The sequence below is a fragment of the Athene cunicularia genome (genome assembly GCF_003259725.1).
Source record: "Athene cunicularia isolate RWA chromosome 3 unlocalized genomic scaffold, athCun1 chr3_part1, whole genome shotgun sequence".
Taxonomy (NCBI): Eukaryota; Metazoa; Chordata; class Aves; order Strigiformes; family Strigidae; genus Athene; species Athene cunicularia.
Genome location: NW_020799097.1, coordinates 65662984 through 65682528, shown reverse-complemented (window position 1 = coordinate 65682528; position 19545 = coordinate 65662984). Strand labels below are relative to the sequence as shown.

Below are 19545 nucleotides of genomic sequence, written 5' to 3'. Positions count from 1 at the left end.
CGATCTTGAAATTTCAAATCAACCTTGTTTCTTGTTCACTTCCCTCTTGTTACACCCTCCTGTCTTAGCTGCAGGTAATTTTTGTCAGATAATATTTTTAAGGGAAATGACAGGGACCCCCTGCACCTTAGGTCCCATTAAGATCAGTTTTTCCTGCTTTGCTAGTGGAAGTGTTAGCACTGTGCCTTGGTTTTACAGTCCCTGACTTTTTTACCCAACCATGTCCTGGCTTTGAAGTTGGATGTTATAATATGCTATTTGTATTTTGATATCATTCAGAAGTCTCAACCCCAGGTCTTTTGTGGTACAGTATTTTAAAATCTTCAATACTCTTATGGGCACATTTTACTTTTTATTTTATAATATTTGTACTTGTAGAGAACATAATAATAATAATAATAATAATAATAATAATAATAATAATAATAATAATAATAATAATAATAATAATAATAATAATGTACTTTCATTAATAACTTTATTCATTACCTCATTCCTGAATCCTTATCACTAGCTGTTTATTTACGAAAAGGTAACTTTATGACAAAAAGGGCGAAAATTATGTTTTAGTATTAAAAATTGTGAGCAAAAGGAATAACCCAAGTATCAAAAATGAGAGTTGTCTTTACCCAAGACAAAAACTGCATTACAGCTGCTAGTACAGGTAACAGTGAACAGTGAGTTTGCCTACCATTAGGACCCCAAAGTGCGTGAGGTGGTTGCATAAGCAAACTGTCTCATTTTCATTGGACTCCACATCCACCTGGCAGCCCGCAGGGTTCCAGCCACCACTGCCACCTGTGGAAATGGGAACAGGAGAAACCATACTTTTCAACAAACTCACATCACCCTCTCTTTCAACAGATTTCTCACTTCATCTTGTGCAAATGTGGAAGTGTTTTCTCAAATTGGATGAGTGAACATTAAAAACAATCAGGAGAGAAGCAAGTGTCAGATTTCCTAGTCTGTGCAGAGAATCACACCAGATGAGTGTCCCAGTAATGGACTATCAAGCAGAATCAACAGATGAAGATCTATAATAAAGGTAGGGATCTTTTTGGTTAATGAGGGATGAATAAGACCTACTATGTGGATCACACATTAAGACACACCTTAGTTTTACCAAATAATAATATGGTTTTAGAACTTGCTTTTACCACACTGATGTGATGTCTGCACCTGCCTCCCTCCTACTCACATATCCCCAGGCACATGAAAGCATTTATGGCCCAGGAGCAGAAGGTCCCACCCTTCCTCTCTGCAGCATGTAATGCAGAAGGTCAGAGTGGATAATTCCAATGATCCTCTGTGGCCTTATGAGAAAACATGAAGTAAACTATCCCCTACTCACCCCACTTGAAAAGGCCAGTCTGAAAAATAAGTAGAAAGATTTTATTTTTAAAAATTCAGTGTTAAAATGTAAAATTTGTATCTCTGATTACTTCTCCTTTCATTTTTCCCTACTAAAATATGAACTAATATTGTGAAACAGTTCATATTCTCTGAACTCTTAAAGACATTTTTGCACAACTCCAGGCAAAATCCAGCAATTATCTGACTGGCTCTATAATTTTACCTCAAATTCAAGACAGAGTCTCTCAAAAGACTGTGAAGATGTTCCAAAACCACTTAAAACTCTCCCCCCTACTCAAGCAGCCACTGAGAACAGTTTCCTCCCTGTGTTTTTCGCCTCTAATGTGCTTCTTAACTGTAGCTTCCTAACTATTTTCGATTTTGTTTTGGGGTTTTGGGGGGTTTGGGGCTGTTTTTTTTTTTTTTTTTCTAATTTTTATCCCTCTGCATTCTCCTCAGTTCTGTTTGAATTTCCTTCTTTCAAGTACAACTTTGCATGGTAAAATTTATTTCTTCTAAGACTCTCTGTACTAAACCCCTCCACCTCAATTCCTACTGCTAAGGACAGTTACTTCTTCGCTCCATCTGTTTCACTGAGAGGAAGAGTAACATCTCAGTAGTGATCTCTAAAATAGAAGGATCTGGAAAGTCATCCCAGAGAATGACTTTTTCTGTGCAAAGGATGAAGAGCCTGAGTACAGCATCACACATGGGTTAGTAGCAATGAAGGATGGGCTAACATGCTGCCTTGTTAATGTGTGTCTCCATTCAGGACCTCATCATGCTGAGTGTTATCAATTTACAGGGTGGATAAAGTTTGTGTAATGTAGTTTCTAACCTTCCATGGAAGAAAAACCAGCTTAAGATTTGTAACAGGCATGATCTCACAATTTAATAAACCAACATTTTAAAAATGATCAGTTAGCAGTATGGTTAAGAACCATTCATGTCTCTGAGCAACATTACTATTTAATTTGCACATACAAACAGATCAGTGAAAAACTGTTATCAGATACAGAAAAGTAGAGAAACTTAATTTACAAGTTTAAAATGTTAAAAAAAAATCACATAAAAAGACTTCTAAAAAGAATATTTAACATCTACTGTTACAAGCAACTGTACTAACCAGAAGAAATTAATATGGTCTAAAGGCTTCATGTAATTGTGCAAGGATTGATTAAGAAGCAAAACGGCCAAGACTGTGACCGATGTTAAAACTTAGACACACTCCCCCACATAAAAGAATTAGAGTATTTTTAAACTTACCATTTTTGTTCATATCCCAGAAGACACAGGTAGGCTTAGGATCTTCCTAAGAACACATGCAAAAGTACACTTTGTATACTTCTTCAGATGTAAATCTCATCAACATATACATTTATAACATATGTTTTACTACATATCTTTCCATTTAATAAGTAGAGAATATATATATATATATATCTATATTTGGATTGCTGAAATTTTGTCTACTGTCAAATTAAAACTTACTCTGCTAGAAAGACAGATCTGCTCAGATTATAAATTTTAGACCACTGTTTTTCTGCAGCATTGCTTTTCCACATCCCCAGAATAATTAAATTTTATTGTCTCACTAAATTTATCCATGAATATGATCCCTTTACAGAGTCTAAATTCTTTTTACTGTTCCTTAGGGCTTCTCAGTGAATCCTCTATAAAACTGGCCTGGAAAATGTGGGAAAGCCTGCTGAAGTGGAGATTTGCCTAGTCTTAAAATAATCATTATAATGAAATGCAAGATAAAATTAATTGAACTGTGAAAATTACAAACCAGGTTTTCATTACATAAACAATTTACTTAGGTATTGCATTTTAACATCTTCTTTCTTAACATCTCTAGTGCTATTGTCTCTTGGAGTAGCTACTGACGACATGTCTGAGAACAGTCAAGCTCACACGTGTTTTACCAGAAACAGTATGTGCCAAAAGGTTTCATTTGGTCTGTATTGCCCTATATTAATTGTAGTCATCTTTTAACAGTGTGGTTCTGTCCATTCTTCCTTTGCAGAAAACCACATAACAGCAAAATAACTTGGGAAAACTATTAACAAAGTAATTCATGTTTGATCAAAAAATTTAAGTCATTCTAAAGTTCTAATGTAATATATCGTGTCTCTGGTCACTGGTCATGAACATGGTCATGAACAGAGGTTTTGCTTATAGTTATTGGCACAGAAATTGCCTCTGAGTGGCAGAATCAAATAGCCTTTCAGATAAATGATAGATAATAAATGGAGTAGGAATGTGTAAGGATGGGAGAGATTACTTGTTTTAACTTTTTGCTTGCTTGCTTTTGTTCTAGAATTTCTATTTCCCTTTGAGTTTTATGTCCTTACTCAAAATCCATCCAGATCAATCAGGCTATATGCTTGGTTTTTACTATATATAATCTGCACTCCCATTCCTCTAACTCATCAGTCTTGTTTTACCTGAATTTTGGTATGCTTAATTGTAACTTTCACGTAGTCCTGAAGATCCTGAATGGTTACGTTTCCAATACTGCATGCCACCACAAAACTGGTCAAATTGGCAGGATTTTCTGCATCCTTTGAAAGATTCAGAAAAATATAATAAATGCTTACACAACACATAACATAAAAGCCAGAGTACACAGTTTCATTTTTGCAGCGTGCCAGAATAAATAAGTTGTCAGCATTTCTACACTTTTGATCATGTAATGTAAGAACATTATGTTTATAAAATCAAACCATGGGTTTGCCTCATGGAAGTTTCCCTGTTTTCCTCATAAACATATATAGGCACAATTATAGAGAGAGGTTAGAACACATAAATTCCCCTTTTAATCATTATGTCTGATGCCAACAAAATTATAACTCAAACAATGTAGCAGATAACAACCCATGATATGATTAGCTCATTTCCCTAAGTAAGAATAAACTAGCTTTCTTATCTTATTGTTGACGGTATCCTTTTTAGTAGATGCATAATTTTTGGAGAATAACCTGTTTTCTGTTTACAGTTGCTAAATCATCCACCATCACAATGAATGACTAAGAAGTAGTAAACAAATTCAAAGCAATATTACATACTGTAGGAGATACTATTTTCTACAAGGTCTTATTTGATGGGAATTTAAATAGAAGACTGATGTTATCACTGAACAATGCCATTTCTGACCTGCAGTGAAAAAGTACCAGGTTGAGAATTTTCCAAAAAAAAGTTTTCCTTGGAAACCGATGATTTATTAAAATGGAAGTGCTATGGAAATACTATTTTCTTTTGGTGAGCTTCCACCAAAACCTGCATAGTTACATGCCTTGTTGGCCTTATGGGAAGCTGGGAAGCTTGGTCACTGCCTGTGGCAGATCTTAGGTCAAATAAAATCTACTGGTACTCACTTTCCCCCAAAAAATCTGGACTGCCAAACTCCTGAACCCTCCTGATTCCTTTATTAGTCTAGGGGTTTTGTTAGCCTGACGAGATGTCAGTTATCAGCTCAGGATGGGGCTGATGAGATCCCACCACTCATGAGAGACAGAACAGCTGCAGTTATTAAAATGTATATTATCTCAAGAAGTATATTTAATTTCTTAAGAACCATATCCAAGAGTTTTCAAACACAGTATTTCAGAGCCTTGTGGCATGATTTCCTAAAAATTTTAAAATTGCAGAGTGATGAAAATGCAGTTTTCTAGACAGTTCTTGAGCATTCAAACAAGAGAAAACCTCTTGGCTGTCACCTAAATTTTGACATCTGACAAAGTCTATGAAAGCCTTTGGAGAGATTTCTATGGGGTTTAGTGGATTCTGTCTCTAACAAATAACAAAACTCGCAATAAATATCAGATGGCCTCTTTAGGGAAGGCAATTTAATATATTCTTACTTGTCCTTAGAAAGGAATAGAAATAATGTGTGCATTAAAGTAAAATACAGATAATCACTTATGTAGCAATAAGGCTGTGCTCATCTAAAGTTAGGGGTAAGCTTTTAGCCAATAAAATATACAGAGGTACAAAGTAAAGCAATGCTTTAAAAAGTCAATGACATAAATCTGGTCTAGTCTAGAAAATTACCTACAATTCACGCATTTATCATACTTACACATTATTTTCATGGCCTCACAACTCATGAGGATGATCCTTCCAGCCTAACTTTAGACATGTAAAAAGAAGATGTCTAGAACTGAAGTAGCCATTCTAGTATTTCTTAATATAGTCAATGAAAGGAAACAGGTATATCCAGGGCATAATCCATCTCATCTATTCTACACACCTAGGTTAAATACATGTTGCCTAAAAGTAAGTGTCCATTTTAGAGACTTTATGTACCCTGCCCAGTCTCCAGCTGATACTACAGAAGATCTCACATCTCTTACATCTGACACACGTGACTTCAATTGTCACATCTGTTGGCCAGTACTACCTTTGTAGCTTGGGGTGTCTCAAATTGTACTACGGTCCTTTGAGGAACTGGTGCCTACTCTTGCACTAGGATCAAATGTGTTACACCTCAACGATGCCCATTCTTTTCCTGACTGGCTTTGAAGGCAGCTTATGGACAACACTTCAGGCACAGGTATGTACATTGAACACACCTGCCTTTGGTGAAATGAATTCCACCCTGAATAGTTTACATCACTTTTCCTTATAGTCTTCTATGTAATGTAACCATCGATTTTAATGAATGACAAGGTAAAACTTACTAGCATACTCTCAGTTGCAATAAAAATTCCTCTCCAGTGCTATAAAGTATGATGTTTCACTGTTATGTTGAATGCTTATAAGAAATACAGCTAATAGCATTGGGGTTTGTTTTTGCTTGCAATTGTAATAAATATATTTATATATATATATATGAAATAAATATATATTTATAAATATATTTATGAAATACTTCTATACTAATGGATAAAGTTATTGGATTTGAGATGGCATGTGTAACAATTTACTTTTAGGCTTTATTGTTAACCCTTATTTATTTTAGACTTACTTTATTTTTAGACTTACTAGAATGTGAGTTTTACACATCTTTAATTAATTGTGTTGAACATGTCACCCATGAATAGTTTGAAAAACACACAAAAAAATGGAAGGAATTTTAGGTGCAGATTTAGATGCAAATTTTTCTGGTTTTGCTTTTCAATGACTTATTAAGTATCCCTTAGAAACACATTATAGCACCATTAAAGGATGCATTCTGACTTTATTTGATTTTATGCCATTATGACAAGCCTACATCTGTATTCTTCTGGTTTCTTTATTAAATATATCCATCCTGTTTTTCTCAAAAGCAGCCGTAAAATGAATACTATTTTAAATAGTTAAAGATACTTTGGGCTATATTTCAGAAGGCAACTGAGGGTCATGGGTATTTTCTTGCCTAGATTATCTGAAGAATCTGGATACACTGCCAATAAAAACGGTAATATAGGGACAATACAATACTACAGAGTTCTGCGGATGCACAAGAGTCAAAGGTCACCTGAAATACTAATGGGAAAACAAACTCAAGTCTTCTGAGGCTCAGTCTACAGTTCACTATGAAACAATGTTTCCTTCTTAATTAACTTTTTTTTTTTTCAAAATAGGTATGGTTTTGGTTGTTTTTTCCAAGCTGTGAAATCTTCCTAATTTCTTTGGCACCTACCATGCAAGAACTATTTATAATTACCATGTGATGGGACCCAAAGGAGAAAAAATCAAATCTACCTGAGTCTCTTTAGTTTTCACATACAAGTATTGTTATCCTTATTCCATATTAGAATATGGTATGCTTATGAGAACACAAAGATGAAAAGAAGAATAGTATGTGCAGAAACAAATGTTCTCTGGCTGATGATCATCAGACCAGAGTTTCCAACTGAATGAAAGAAAGCAGCTGGATATGAGTGCCAAGCAACTCTTTTTAGGAAAAAAGAAAGAATACTTGGTGTTATAGGCCAAATTCCCTTCTGACAGAAAACAACCTGACTTCACTGAACATTAAGGACCTATATTATATTAACGCATTTTAACAGGAGTTATGCCCTTGAAGAAGCCTTGCTACTTTACTCTGATTATAAGCAGCTGGGATACAGTTTTCCATAGATTACCTTGAGAAAAATTTTATCTCACGTGACAGGAATTTGCAGTCAAATCACTGACTCTAATTCAACTTGGGCACTTCAACTATTCTGTCTGAACATAACACTGACTCTAGTGTCTACATCTGCTATCACCTTCCTTTTCCTATAACTCAAGAGATGCTGTAAAATGATTACACTACAGGAAACTTTTAGCAGCTGGCTTTGATTCACCCTAACTGAAATTACTTCAAACACATTAAAGTTTACCTGAAAAAGACCATTTTTATTGAAGAAAGTAAATTGAGCCCTGGATATAATTTCAAATTCATCTTGACTTAAATTATTCAGTAAACTTGGTGGCAGAACAACAGAAGCGAAGGCATTTGTCTGATCCTTGTCAAAATCTATCTGTGAAATAAAACCAACAGAAGAACATGTTCAAACAAAACCAAACCATCCATTGTCCACAAATGCATTCACACCCTTACACAAAGATATCTAAACATGGGACTAGAACCAATCAACACTAATATGACCTGCACCTATGTAAAAGTTGATGCAATAAATAAATTAAAAAAAAAAAAGGCTTAGGAGGTTTTCCCACCCTTCCAGCACAAGATCAGCCTTTTGCTACAAAAAGGTATTAGATAAAACAAACAAACAAACTCCTCCACTACTATAATGATGATTTGGAAATAATGAAATGGCAATAATGGCAGTCATAGTAATTTTCAGTAACATTCAAGATACTATTCCTCATACCAGACAATGTGAAGAACTGAAAAATATGCTCTGAATCCTTCTTTCTTGAATTGTATTATTTGGCTTGATTTACACATCTGAGTTAATTATTTTATGAGCTTTTCTACTTTCTCTGTTATAGAAGAGAGATTTAAAAATTATTAGTGTCACCTCTCTGTACTTATTGTGTTATATAGCACAAAAAAGATACTTTCTGTCATCAATAGAAACTTAATCTATACTGTCAATGTGTCAAAGAGCTGAAAGCCCTCTATGGCACTGGGATATAACAAATGAGCAGGAAATAAATGAGGATGAAAACATGCATTTCATTAGCTACCAGGCAGAAATTCTATGACTGCATGCTCTCCCACCATGGCATACTGAAAGTGTGCTACTGTATCCATCCAAGGAAGGGGAGCAAATCATATCACAGTGGCTCTATAGTAAAAGTGTTTAAGAATTTTACTGTGAGATAAGGAAACTCACACTCCTGACTTCTCCAGGAGGCAACTTGGTCATGTATTTATGCCTCTCATGATCAGTCGCATAATTCTGAAAGCACCATTAGCTAATAGAAAGTTAAAAGCCATAGGCTACCGATAGATTTATTTAACTTCTAAATTTTCACTGATTTACTGTGAAAACAGGCACCCTTGGAAATTAGTAAGAAGTGGTTCATAAATATCTCCTGACAGGGATAAATGCAGTTAAATAAAAGGTTTCCAAAGGATAATTCTGCCACATTAAACAGAAAGCGCGTGCGTGATAAAGATGTCCCATTAGTGTTGTCTGCAAATAGAGTAGAAGAGGCTTCTATAAAGAAGTATGGATATATTACAGGAACAATTTAATAATATGAATCACCAAAAGCTAACTTAGTGAAAGGTTTGGCAAGAAACAAAGACACAGGGGACTGAAATAGAATCTTTCCACATTGCCACGGATACATTTGCTTGATATGTACTTCAAGAAAAAAATATGAAATAAAATCTGGAAACATTCTGACATACAGCTTGAAGAGTTTAATGCTCCCTGATGAGCCTGGGATAGATCATCACATCACTGGTGAAAAACCTAGGCTTTCACAAGGGAATCTCCCTCCAGCAGGGATAGCAAGTATCTTTCCTGACAGGCATGGAAAATATAAATGGTGACCACAGCTGCTACAGACTCTTCTGATAGGAAGGATGCTAAGAATTCTCAATCAGCTGTTGGAAATGTGAAAGTCTGAGAATAAACTCATGTTCCAATAGGAACATTATAAATAATTTGACGGAGTTTGGATTTTATGATTATTTAGACAGTGCTGTAACAAATGATTCCAGGGCAAGAAGATTCCTGGATGTCCTCAAGCCACAGATGGTAATTCTTATTATACATGTGAACATCTCAAACCTGGCTTCAGAATTTTTCCTTTCCTCTTTCCATAAATACAGGATGAAATCTGGAGGAGAGATGTTCCTTTGATAACAATCAAAAAACAATCAGCTCTTGAGTTTCACTAATAAGAGAGCTAAACAAAAGTAGATTTACAATCATCAAAAATTTCTAATAAAGCTCATTCAAAGACATTTTATCCAAAATATCTATGAATATAAGTATGTGAAAACTATTAAATTAAATCAATTTGTATCTATTTAAACCACTATTTGAGTTTTGATCCAAAGTCTATATACACAGCATGTAAAAGGCCTGCAGCCTATTATATTACTACTACTTTCTCTAGCACTGTCATCATTACTGGTTTTGATTTTTACAGTTTATAAAATGATCTGACATTCATTAGGATCGTTGCCTTGACAATTTGCAGCAGGAATTAATTTGCTTCCATAAGATGCTTCTACTCTGGTGATTAGTCTTTAACTGTTTTCATAATACCACGTTTTGTTTGAATTCACTTTTGGTTCCTCTGGCTCAAATGAGAGTAGATTTTATTTATTTTTCTGTTGAGTCTTTTCTGGGAGTTTCTCTCAGTAAGGCTCACTGTATTTTAATGCTTAGATTCCCAGGAAACTGAGATTACATTACCTTTGTCACAGACTTCTTATATAACTGTGAAAAAACCCACATTGCACTACATTTTTAAAAGCATTTAGGTGCTGTAAGATGCATACAGGCATATAGTGAAATTTTAAAAAGTCTGGGCACCTCATTGCTACTGATTTCAAGAGAACCTATGGAAAATCCCAATAGGTGTTCATGTGCATCTCAAATGCTATTTCATAGCTTTGAGATGTTTGAGATTTTCTATTTGTGAAAAAAAAGAGGAAAAAAAATTTTGAGGTGATGACAAGTATCTTAACTGTAGCAGACTGTCTAGCACTGGAGATCACTCTGCTTTTTGAGTGATACGTGTTTCCTTTATTTTTCATGTCTAGGCTAATCACTCTCCACATGAATGTCTTGAACTGCCCTGCACATCCCAAACAGCACAAGCTCATCAAACTATGTGTGGACAACTGGATCAGCCTTAGGTATCTGTTAGCAGCAGGTGTTTAAACTATACTGGAAGGTTGAAGACGTACTGTTTCTGCAGAAATCTACATGTAAATGCCTACATTTAGATGTCTTATTCTAAAGCTGAAGTGCATCAATGGAGTTGTTAGCTAGTGTACAACAGGTAATACAGCAGACTGTTAAAGATTATTTTCCCTTTTCATTAGTAAAAAAAAAAAAACCCAAACTAAAAAGGATAAAGTCTGTTCTGGATTTGTTAGCAAATTACTTTTCATCTGTACGGAACATATGAGTTTATCTGGGTTTCCTGTCACTCAAGGAAATACTACATTAATCAGTCTGGATGACTGCAGGAAAAAGGAAATAGAAAGTAGGGGGAGAATTGGGAGCTGTAAGTGGTTTTATAGGAACCACAGTAAACACACTTGGAACAACAGGCACATTTCGCATTCAAATACAACTGCTTGTTCCATACCTGGAAATCAGATGCATTATTCTGTGGACTGACACTGAAAGAACCACCTTTGAATGAAGTTGAGTTTATAGAAGACACTCCAAGTGCAAGGTTTCGTGTTGAAATACTCATGGACGGTCCAGTGAACTGGATCTTTAAAGCCAAGGCATCAATAGTTTTTAGAGCTCTAAAACCAGAAATAAAATTATTTTAAAAACTGAATACAGAAAAAAACTCAACTGTGCTCTGTATGATCTCTACATTTAAGATGATCCTCTTATTATTGACTATGTTTCTGTCACCCATCTGTGTACTCACAAAACAAAAGCTTTGGATTGACAGAAACTATCTGACTATATATCACTGGTCCTGAAAGAATTTTCCAACAATACTTAGACCTGTGCCACATTATGTATCAGGAGACTTCTCTTCCATCCAAATATTTTATCTTTGTCGTGCACATAAATTTTAGTACAAGAAGAAATATCTGTGTATCTAATTTGGAAAATTAATTTTGTTGAAAATCAGAAGAGTTTGATTTTTGTACTGCAACTGTTTGTCTATATATGGAAGGATGAACCTTTCCAACCTTGCAGGTTGCTCTCAAAAACTTGTCTCAAATGCAGAAATACTTACTCTGAAGATGATGCTGCCAATACACTGTCTGAACTGGTTAGAATATTGGAAAAAATTGTCACTACAGTAGAACCCAGAGATTCATCAATTTCTTCATCATTCACAATTTTTTTGAGCTTCTGCACAACGTCATTTACTTTGTCTGAGGTTAGCTGCTGCCCTTCACCAGTGAGATTCAGAAGCTGATTGGCTATATCAGCTGCATTTTCTGTAAGTATACATGTAAAAAGAAATAAAAAGAGAAAATAATGCATACTAGTCCTGAAGTAATTCAGACATACAAATTTTTATCCTCATTGTTGAAGGCTAGAGCATGTTCTTTGATACATGTAATGAACGTAGATCTTACAATTTTATCAAATTATAATTCTATGAAAAAGTATAAAGAATCTGCTGATTATTACATAGTGTTCTCACTGGCCGTGTTTTTCTTTTCCTTAATTTGATGTGAGTTTGTAAATGAGAGCTATTATTGAAAGGGCTGATTGAAAGAGAAAAAGAGGGAATCAGGAATAAAAGGTGTATTTTATCCTTTTTTTTTTTTTTTTCCTTATGCTATCCTTTCTTCACTCTCGAAGTGAAACAGATGCATCCAAAGTCAATAGTACTGACAAAGTATCCACTCTTTTAAGCTCTGGGGAGAAAGTCTGAATGCACTGCAAATGTTTCAGTTCCTTCAGAGAATGGTACTCTTACTCAGAGGGTTGGCAAGCACAGCATACGAGCAAATTTCATGAGAAGAATCTTCCTGGTAAGGAAAGTTTGATAGCACGTCCAATGGCACAAAATCAGTGTAAATCACATGTTAAACTGTAAGTTTGATGTCACCTAGATAGAAAACTAATGCAAACACCAACTTTTTACAATATAAAAATATTTGAGTTTTTGGAATTTGCAAATAAGATCCTGAAAGATCAGCCTTCTTTAGTCTGCAACTGGCTGTGGTTTTTTAATGTTGTGTTTTATAATATACTTTTTGCTTCATTTACTAGAGAATGTTCATTTTACATGAAACAATGTTTTCATATAGCCCGACTGCAAGTACTCAGTGAATGAAGTTAGGTAGCCAGGCTCTCTAGGACTCCTTTATCAGCAGAGAAAGAAAAAGAGGCTTCTCCAAGAAAGCAATTCAGAACAGGAGCTTACTGTAGGTGCTCTGAATTACTTATGAGAGTATCATTCTCTTCACTAGCTCTGGAACTAAAAAAACAGAGGCCATAAAATTGTTGTCTATTTATTTTATTGCTCCTTTGAGGCCAGAATGACATCAAGGGGCATTCTGCAAACTGAGAATAAATCTGGAAATGTCTGATTGTAAGCCCAGTGAAGACAGTGGGAGTCTTTCCACTGGCACCTACAGGCGGAAACATTTAAAAATTTACCTGAACCTGAAAATCAAATTAAGGCAAACTACCACCTGCCCCTATTTTTGCATAAATTACCTGAAGAAATTGATTTATTTCATTAATTGGTATCCAGATCTTTTCATGGATGTGCTGAATTCAACTTGGTGCACTTCCCCAGAGTTTAAATATTTACTTTGCATTGATTTTTCAGAAATATTTTAAACAACTTAGCATAAAGGAGGAAGATATTCTTCCTTGAAGTAACTTTCTTATAGTAAACAGTAACCAAAGTCTACAAAACTATTCCTTTAGCCAAAGGCCAACCCAATATACTCACCCGTGCAATTTCTTAGATCAGGCTGGCCCCAGTAAGATGTATAATTCTGCAGACCCAAATAGCTAAGGAGGAAAAATGACAAAATTCACATCAAACACAACAGCAGAATCATGTAAATACTCAGACTCAGCTCCAAAATGAAACACACTTTTTTCTCAGTTTTCTCATAGCTTGACAAAGGCAGGATGGAGAATGGGAAAAAGCTATCCTTTCACTCAGCATGTGGCAGAATAAAGCTACTCCACAGTTGATCACTTTTATTCTAACAGCACACTGGCAGGTAACTTTCTACTGTGGGATGCACAGGACTAGAAGAGACCATTAGAAGAGAAGCTGCTTTTCTCAAAATATATCCCACTTGTGCTCCATATTGGCAAAAGCTAGTGGAGGCAGAGGCAAGGAGAGCATAGCACAGTGCAAAACACAGTAATTCTTTTTTATCAGAAGTGCTGTACATGGACAATCAGTGGTATTGTGTAGACCACAAATGAACAATAAAGATAAGCAATACTGGGGCAGAAAAGGCCAGAAGCCTTAATTTTTAATGATTCTGAGGCTCTGACATAAAAACAGTTTGACTTCTGCACTACTCACTCTACAATAAAAGCTGGTCAATCAGAATCCAGCAGTTCTTGTACAAGATTAAGAGGCTGAGGAAGTGAGTTAGTTAAATATAATGCTGGTTGCTTTCCTGTTTGGCAAGAACCTAAAAGCTGATTCATATCCATGTTGCCATATTGTTTTCAAAAAGTAAAAGATCTGGTCTTCTCAGAACATGTTCCATATGCAATGTGGGCAGATAAGACTAATATATTGCATTTAATAGTGATCATCTTAAATACTGCAGAAATTAATTAATATTGCATCATCATAGCCATATTCAAGGCACTCAAAAGAGATCAAAGCCATATTGTTTTGCTAATATATCAAAGGAAGTAATAACATTCCCATTTCACAAATGGGAAATACAGATACAGTGTCTAAATCTTTTTTAGATGTTCACAAAGAAAGCATACATTAAGGAAAATTTATCCTAAACCTTAAAAACACAAGTTCAAATCTTTAAGCATAAAGTTATCCCCACCTTCAATTATGACTATTTACTGGCAAAATGTTTGTTTCACAGAATTTCTTTCACTTTCCCTTAATGAGATAAGAGGTTCTGGATTAAACCAAATATATGTCTCATCTTCATAGGTTTTTGTTGAGAATTTCTCATACAAGTCAGATAATAGTTGCGGAGTGGTAGCAAATATGAAACTTTGGTTTCAGTAACATAAACATCATGACTTGAAGAAAGCAGTTTCATTCTGTAAGAAGGTGCTATTTTTATAGTAATTTTGAACATGTATTAATTGTGGGTCTTGGTCAGGCCTACAGAAGTGGTAGATGAGCCTTTTTTTCTCATGAATGAAATACATACTCTTACTGAACACACATCACCTCTCGCAACATAGAAATCATCTTCCTGAAATATGATACCAGTCAATGGTAACCACTACGGAGGATGCAGTTTAACTATACAACCAGACAGTTGCATTTGAAGTTCTGATCTTCTCAGATATTTGAACACCTACCAGGTTCTTGATGCAGTCTGAACGGAGCTCCCATAGCATAATGTGAAGTTGGTCACAGTTGGTCTGGTATCTGGCCAAAAATAGTTTGGAGGGTTTTCTTCAGCCAAACATTTTTCTGTAAAAATACATCAGCATTAATGGTAAATTTCTTCATTGAATCACCTTCCAGTTCTTGTTCTCAGTTCATCAAACAGTCTACAGCAGAAAGCTGTCTTCAAATGAAATGCCTGGTTGTTATCTATAGAGCAGTGGTAATGGAAGGGTGCACAACAGGGAACAACATATACTGCTGGGGCTCAAGGGAAAGGATTGAACGTGCATGCTGCATCCACTTGTACTCCACCAGCCCCCACCTCCTCCCTCCCAAGGGAAGAGAAATCTCCAACTGGAAGGAGTTGAATGGGAAAAGATGAGAGCTGTAAGGAGACTGATTAAGGGCAGCAGCTGGCAGAAGCACAACCAACAGGGTTGAGAAGTGGGCATGAGGGGCCTTGGGGAGTCCAAAATATCTCATTATAGCTCTGGCTGTGAATCATACTTCTTTATCCTAAAACTACCAGAGAAGCTGTCAGAAACTCTCCCATCCACTTTGATCCATACAGCAGAACACTGACCAAAGCAATCTAGATAATGGTATTTGTGTTAAAAGAGATACCTTGAGCACAGCTCTCTGAGATTATTGGAACAATGAGGCTTAAATGGACAATTTAAAATCTGAGACAGTAATACCGTTTGGAAATGTGCGATTATTTTAACACAGAAGATGCTTATTTGTGGACAAGCAAATAAAATCTGTTGTGTAACAAAACTGAAAAATACTTACCCACTGGATCAACACTCACAGTATGAAGCTTATATCCTCCTTCCATGGTCCCATTATTATTTATGAGCTTCTGTCGGATGTCTTCCTCTTCTAAATTGATGTTGTTGGTAGAATTATAAACTAGAAGAGCCAAAACCCCAAAACTGCAAGGAAAATTATCCGAGTATTTGAGTCAGAAGAGCAGAGGCCAAATGTGTGGAAATAAAAATAACTGACAAACTCCGTTTTTCTGAGTATGGAACAATGTCACCAAGACAATGTTGCTCATTATCTGTAAATTAGTTTTTTTGTAAATTATTATTTTTATATATATAGGACCATGACAAGGAAGTATGGTTGGGAAACTTCATCCTCTAGTCACCATTAAAGAAGTATCTCATCGAAAGAGCTAGGAAATATTTTCAGAAGATTTAGATTATTTTAAAAGATATTAAAAGATGAAAGCATAAAGTTCTGAGTTCTAATTAAATTTAAAAGTCTGTTGGCTGATGGGTTAGGAACTTACGAGCTGATTCATCTCACCTTACAAAACTTGTCAGGATGGGACAAGTCATTCTCCAGAGGGTCTACCTCTCCACTGACTACAGATGAAGACTAGAAGATTAACGAAGAACAGATGCCTAACATTTAAATGTCTAAATTTTGATGGAGTGAAAAACACCCTGACACACTTCTGAAACTTGTAGTCCTAATTAGGAAAGTCTAGTTGCTCAGATGAGTAATTCAAGTTTGAGCAGTAATAGCTGTTTTGTACTGTAGCCCACTGCTACTTTCTTGGGCATGAGAAGTAGTTCAAAGTGCCCAAGTCTCTTTCCTGTGAGAGAAATAAAACAGTCCCCACCCTTGTCCAAAAACATAGCTTTTCTGGAAGGGAAATAATGAACAGAAAAGCAGTTCTAGCAGGACACAGGAAAGAAGCCCAGAGTGGAAGGCTCAGAAATTTCCTCCTGGGACACAGAAAACACACGTTGGAGAAGAGAATATGTCGGTACCCAAGAGCATTGCTTGGCTCCATCTAGTAGGAGGTGACGCCACCGAAGCATGGAACATTGGATCTCCATGGGAGCCAAAATTTGGAAAAAAAGAAAAAGCAAGCCTACTTCAGGCTGTCTTCATCTCAGCCTTGCTCTTAGATACCCAGCACCCTGAATAAAGACAGATCTTTGCTGTGTGTGAGCAGTTCCTCGCAGCCTGGGAAGTGGCAGCACTGCCAGCACACATACAGTGATCAGGGCACACACCGAACAGAGCTGCTTTCACTGGTGGCCCCCAGTGCAAGAAAGTAGCTGTGAGCTAAAGGGTCTTGCAGTCTACTTGAAGAAGTGTAGGAGAAAAAAATCTGCAGAGGCGCTGTATGAGAGAGGGCTAGTAGGGTTTTCAGGTACCCCTCCCTAGACAGATCAGCACTTCCATTTCCAAAAATCTTCTGGAAAGACATGCCCATGATAACAACCCAGAGTTGCACTTTCCAGAGATGCCTAGTCTGGTACAGCATAAAACTACAGGTCAGTGTACAGATGTTGCTCTTAGACGGCAGATTTAACCCTCTGAAAACTGAGTAACTCCAACTAGTAGTTCTGAAGTACTCTCATCAGTGAAATGGCATTAGAAGAGCTGGCATTAGAAAACAACCTCTCAGTCTAGGAAAAAAAATTAAAAAGAAAAGCAAAGCGTAAGCCTCATAAAAAATCACAAATGTGAACTCCACGCATTTCACTGTTGCGGATGTAAATAAATAAATAAATAAACATACACAGTCACTGACTGGTGGTTTGGTGGGTTTTTTTTTTTTTTTTTTTTTTTTTTTCTGTTGAACACCAGTACACTTTTCTTTTTTCTTGCCATATCCACTGTTCTACTGGTAACATGTTGCTGGAGAAGAAAATAAAAATGTGACTACCTGCTGATTTGGCTTGGTTTTCCCCAGTGGATGTATTTAAGCAGAGAAATTCCAGCTATCCCTGGCCAGGTCACTCCTGCCCTGATCCCAGAGATACTGAGTTCCTTTGTTCTCTGTGGAGTGTTTACCATATGGTAATAGCCTCAGTAGGGTGGATGTGCTTTAGCAGGCTTTTGCTGTATACCTCAGATATATTGAGGCACAATTTTATTATGACATTTATTTTTAGCAGAAGCATGGAAATTGCCTATGGGATTGCCAATTCCTTCAGCCCTCCAGTACTTCAGCCCCAGAGTCTCCTGGCACTTAACCATCTTTCCTAAAAGATTCTGGCTTCACTCATCTATTCCCTTCACTTCAGAAGAGGAAAACTTAATATACTGATGCCACTCCCTACCTCAGCACTTCGGCTGAAAAACAGAAGTCATAAGTGAACAGTCACCATCACTGCTATATTTCTTATTGCAGGACTCCCAACTAATTAAAATTATATTTATTACCCATAACATGTGGAGGGATAATGGCAACAAAACAGAATGGATAATGATAGATGAGGTAGAACTGGTTACAGTTATCTTGAACAGTTAAAAAGAAAATAAGTGATTATGAATCACTGATAAAAATAATCTGTTAAACCGGTTTGTTATTTGTTTTCTGAGAAACTCTTAGACCACAAGTCATATATACTGTGTAACAAGAGTCTGTTCTATATTATGATGAAAACAATTTCTATAAACTTTTCAGAATGACTCACGCTAACTTCCCAAAGTAAATAAATACCGTTTAACTTGACAGTTGACGCAATATATGAAGCTCAGGGCCTCCTTCCACTTTTGTCACAGTCAGACCCCAGAGAGAAAACATTTTAATGGTGAAGAACAAAATTCTTGATTTGGGAAACAGTAGGCCTACACTCAAATAAATGGCAACACTGCCATGCTGTGCTGGTGTCACTAGATTTGCTACACCCAACTTTACATCTTTTATTATGTGCCATATAAAACCAGATAAGATTCTCACAGCAGTAATCAATTGTAAATTACACATCACCTACAGTAACCTGTACTGCTAGTATTACTGCTGCCAATATAAAAAAAATGGACTGTGGTGTAGGTAAACACAGCAGGGATAAATTATTTATGCCTCTCTCCTCTCTGACTGACATGGTGACAGCTGGAGCAAGCAGGAAAACAGGGCAAGACCAGCGTCTATCCCACTTTCTTCTGGCCTGTTGAGCTAAGCTGGTTCAGAGAGAGGAGTCCACGAAGCTACATCCTCAGCAGAGGCACAGGAGGTGGTGGGGGCGCCTGTGCTGCCATGGTGCGTACCACAAAGCTGGCTTTCTTCTCCAGCAGCGTGACTCAGAGCTATTCCAGGACAGTGTGCCTACACACAGGCTGTGGTCTTGCTGCTACGCGATGCAAGGAGCCTGAAGGGAGGATTAACAAACCATGCAAACTGTGCAACACAGACTGTCTCATACCTGAAGATATGTGGTTGATAATTAGCAATGCATATTTCTCCTCTCATTTCAGTTGTACTAGACAGGCTGAACTAATACTGAATTACTGCAGTTGTCAACCGGTTTAACAAACCACTATTAATTTCTTTTGTAGTTAATGTACCTTGATTTAAAGTACATAAAGAATCATTTTTAAAGCATCTAAGTAATCAGGGAATCTAAATTTCCACTAAAAGTCACTGGGAATTTCATTCCTATCTATGCTGGCATATTTTAAAAAATTTTAAGATGTCAGCATTAAATTCTTTACCAGTCTTGCTGTTATGTTGAAGATGCATAGCTATAACTCAAGACTGGTAGCACAGGTAGACCTACACGGTCACCTGTAAACACTACTAACTTCTTCACA

The 19545-nt window shown here is 36.3% G+C and overlaps 1 protein-coding gene across 4 annotated transcripts in view; it reads right to left on the bottom strand.

Moving 5' to 3' along the window:
* ADGRG6 (adhesion G protein-coupled receptor G6) overlaps positions 1–19545 on the bottom strand; it is a 111060-nt gene that overhangs the window by 19647 nt on the left and 71868 nt on the right. For all 4 annotated transcript variants that reach the window (XM_026844940.1, XM_026844942.1, XM_026844943.1 and 1 more), the window contains 9 exons: positions 15775–15917; positions 14952–15066; positions 13375–13436; positions 11692–11899; positions 11077–11242; positions 7668–7808; positions 3804–3920; positions 2620–2665; positions 692–798 (listed from right to left, as the gene is read on the bottom strand). In XM_026844940.1, the coding sequence (XP_026700741.1) occupies positions 692–798; positions 2620–2665; positions 3804–3920; positions 7668–7808; positions 11077–11242; positions 11692–11899; positions 13375–13436; positions 14952–15066; positions 15775–15917 (1105 nt within the window). The remainder of the gene's footprint in view (positions 1–691; positions 799–2619; positions 2666–3803; positions 3921–7667; positions 7809–11076; positions 11243–11691; positions 11900–13374; positions 13437–14951; positions 15067–15774; positions 15918–19545) is intronic.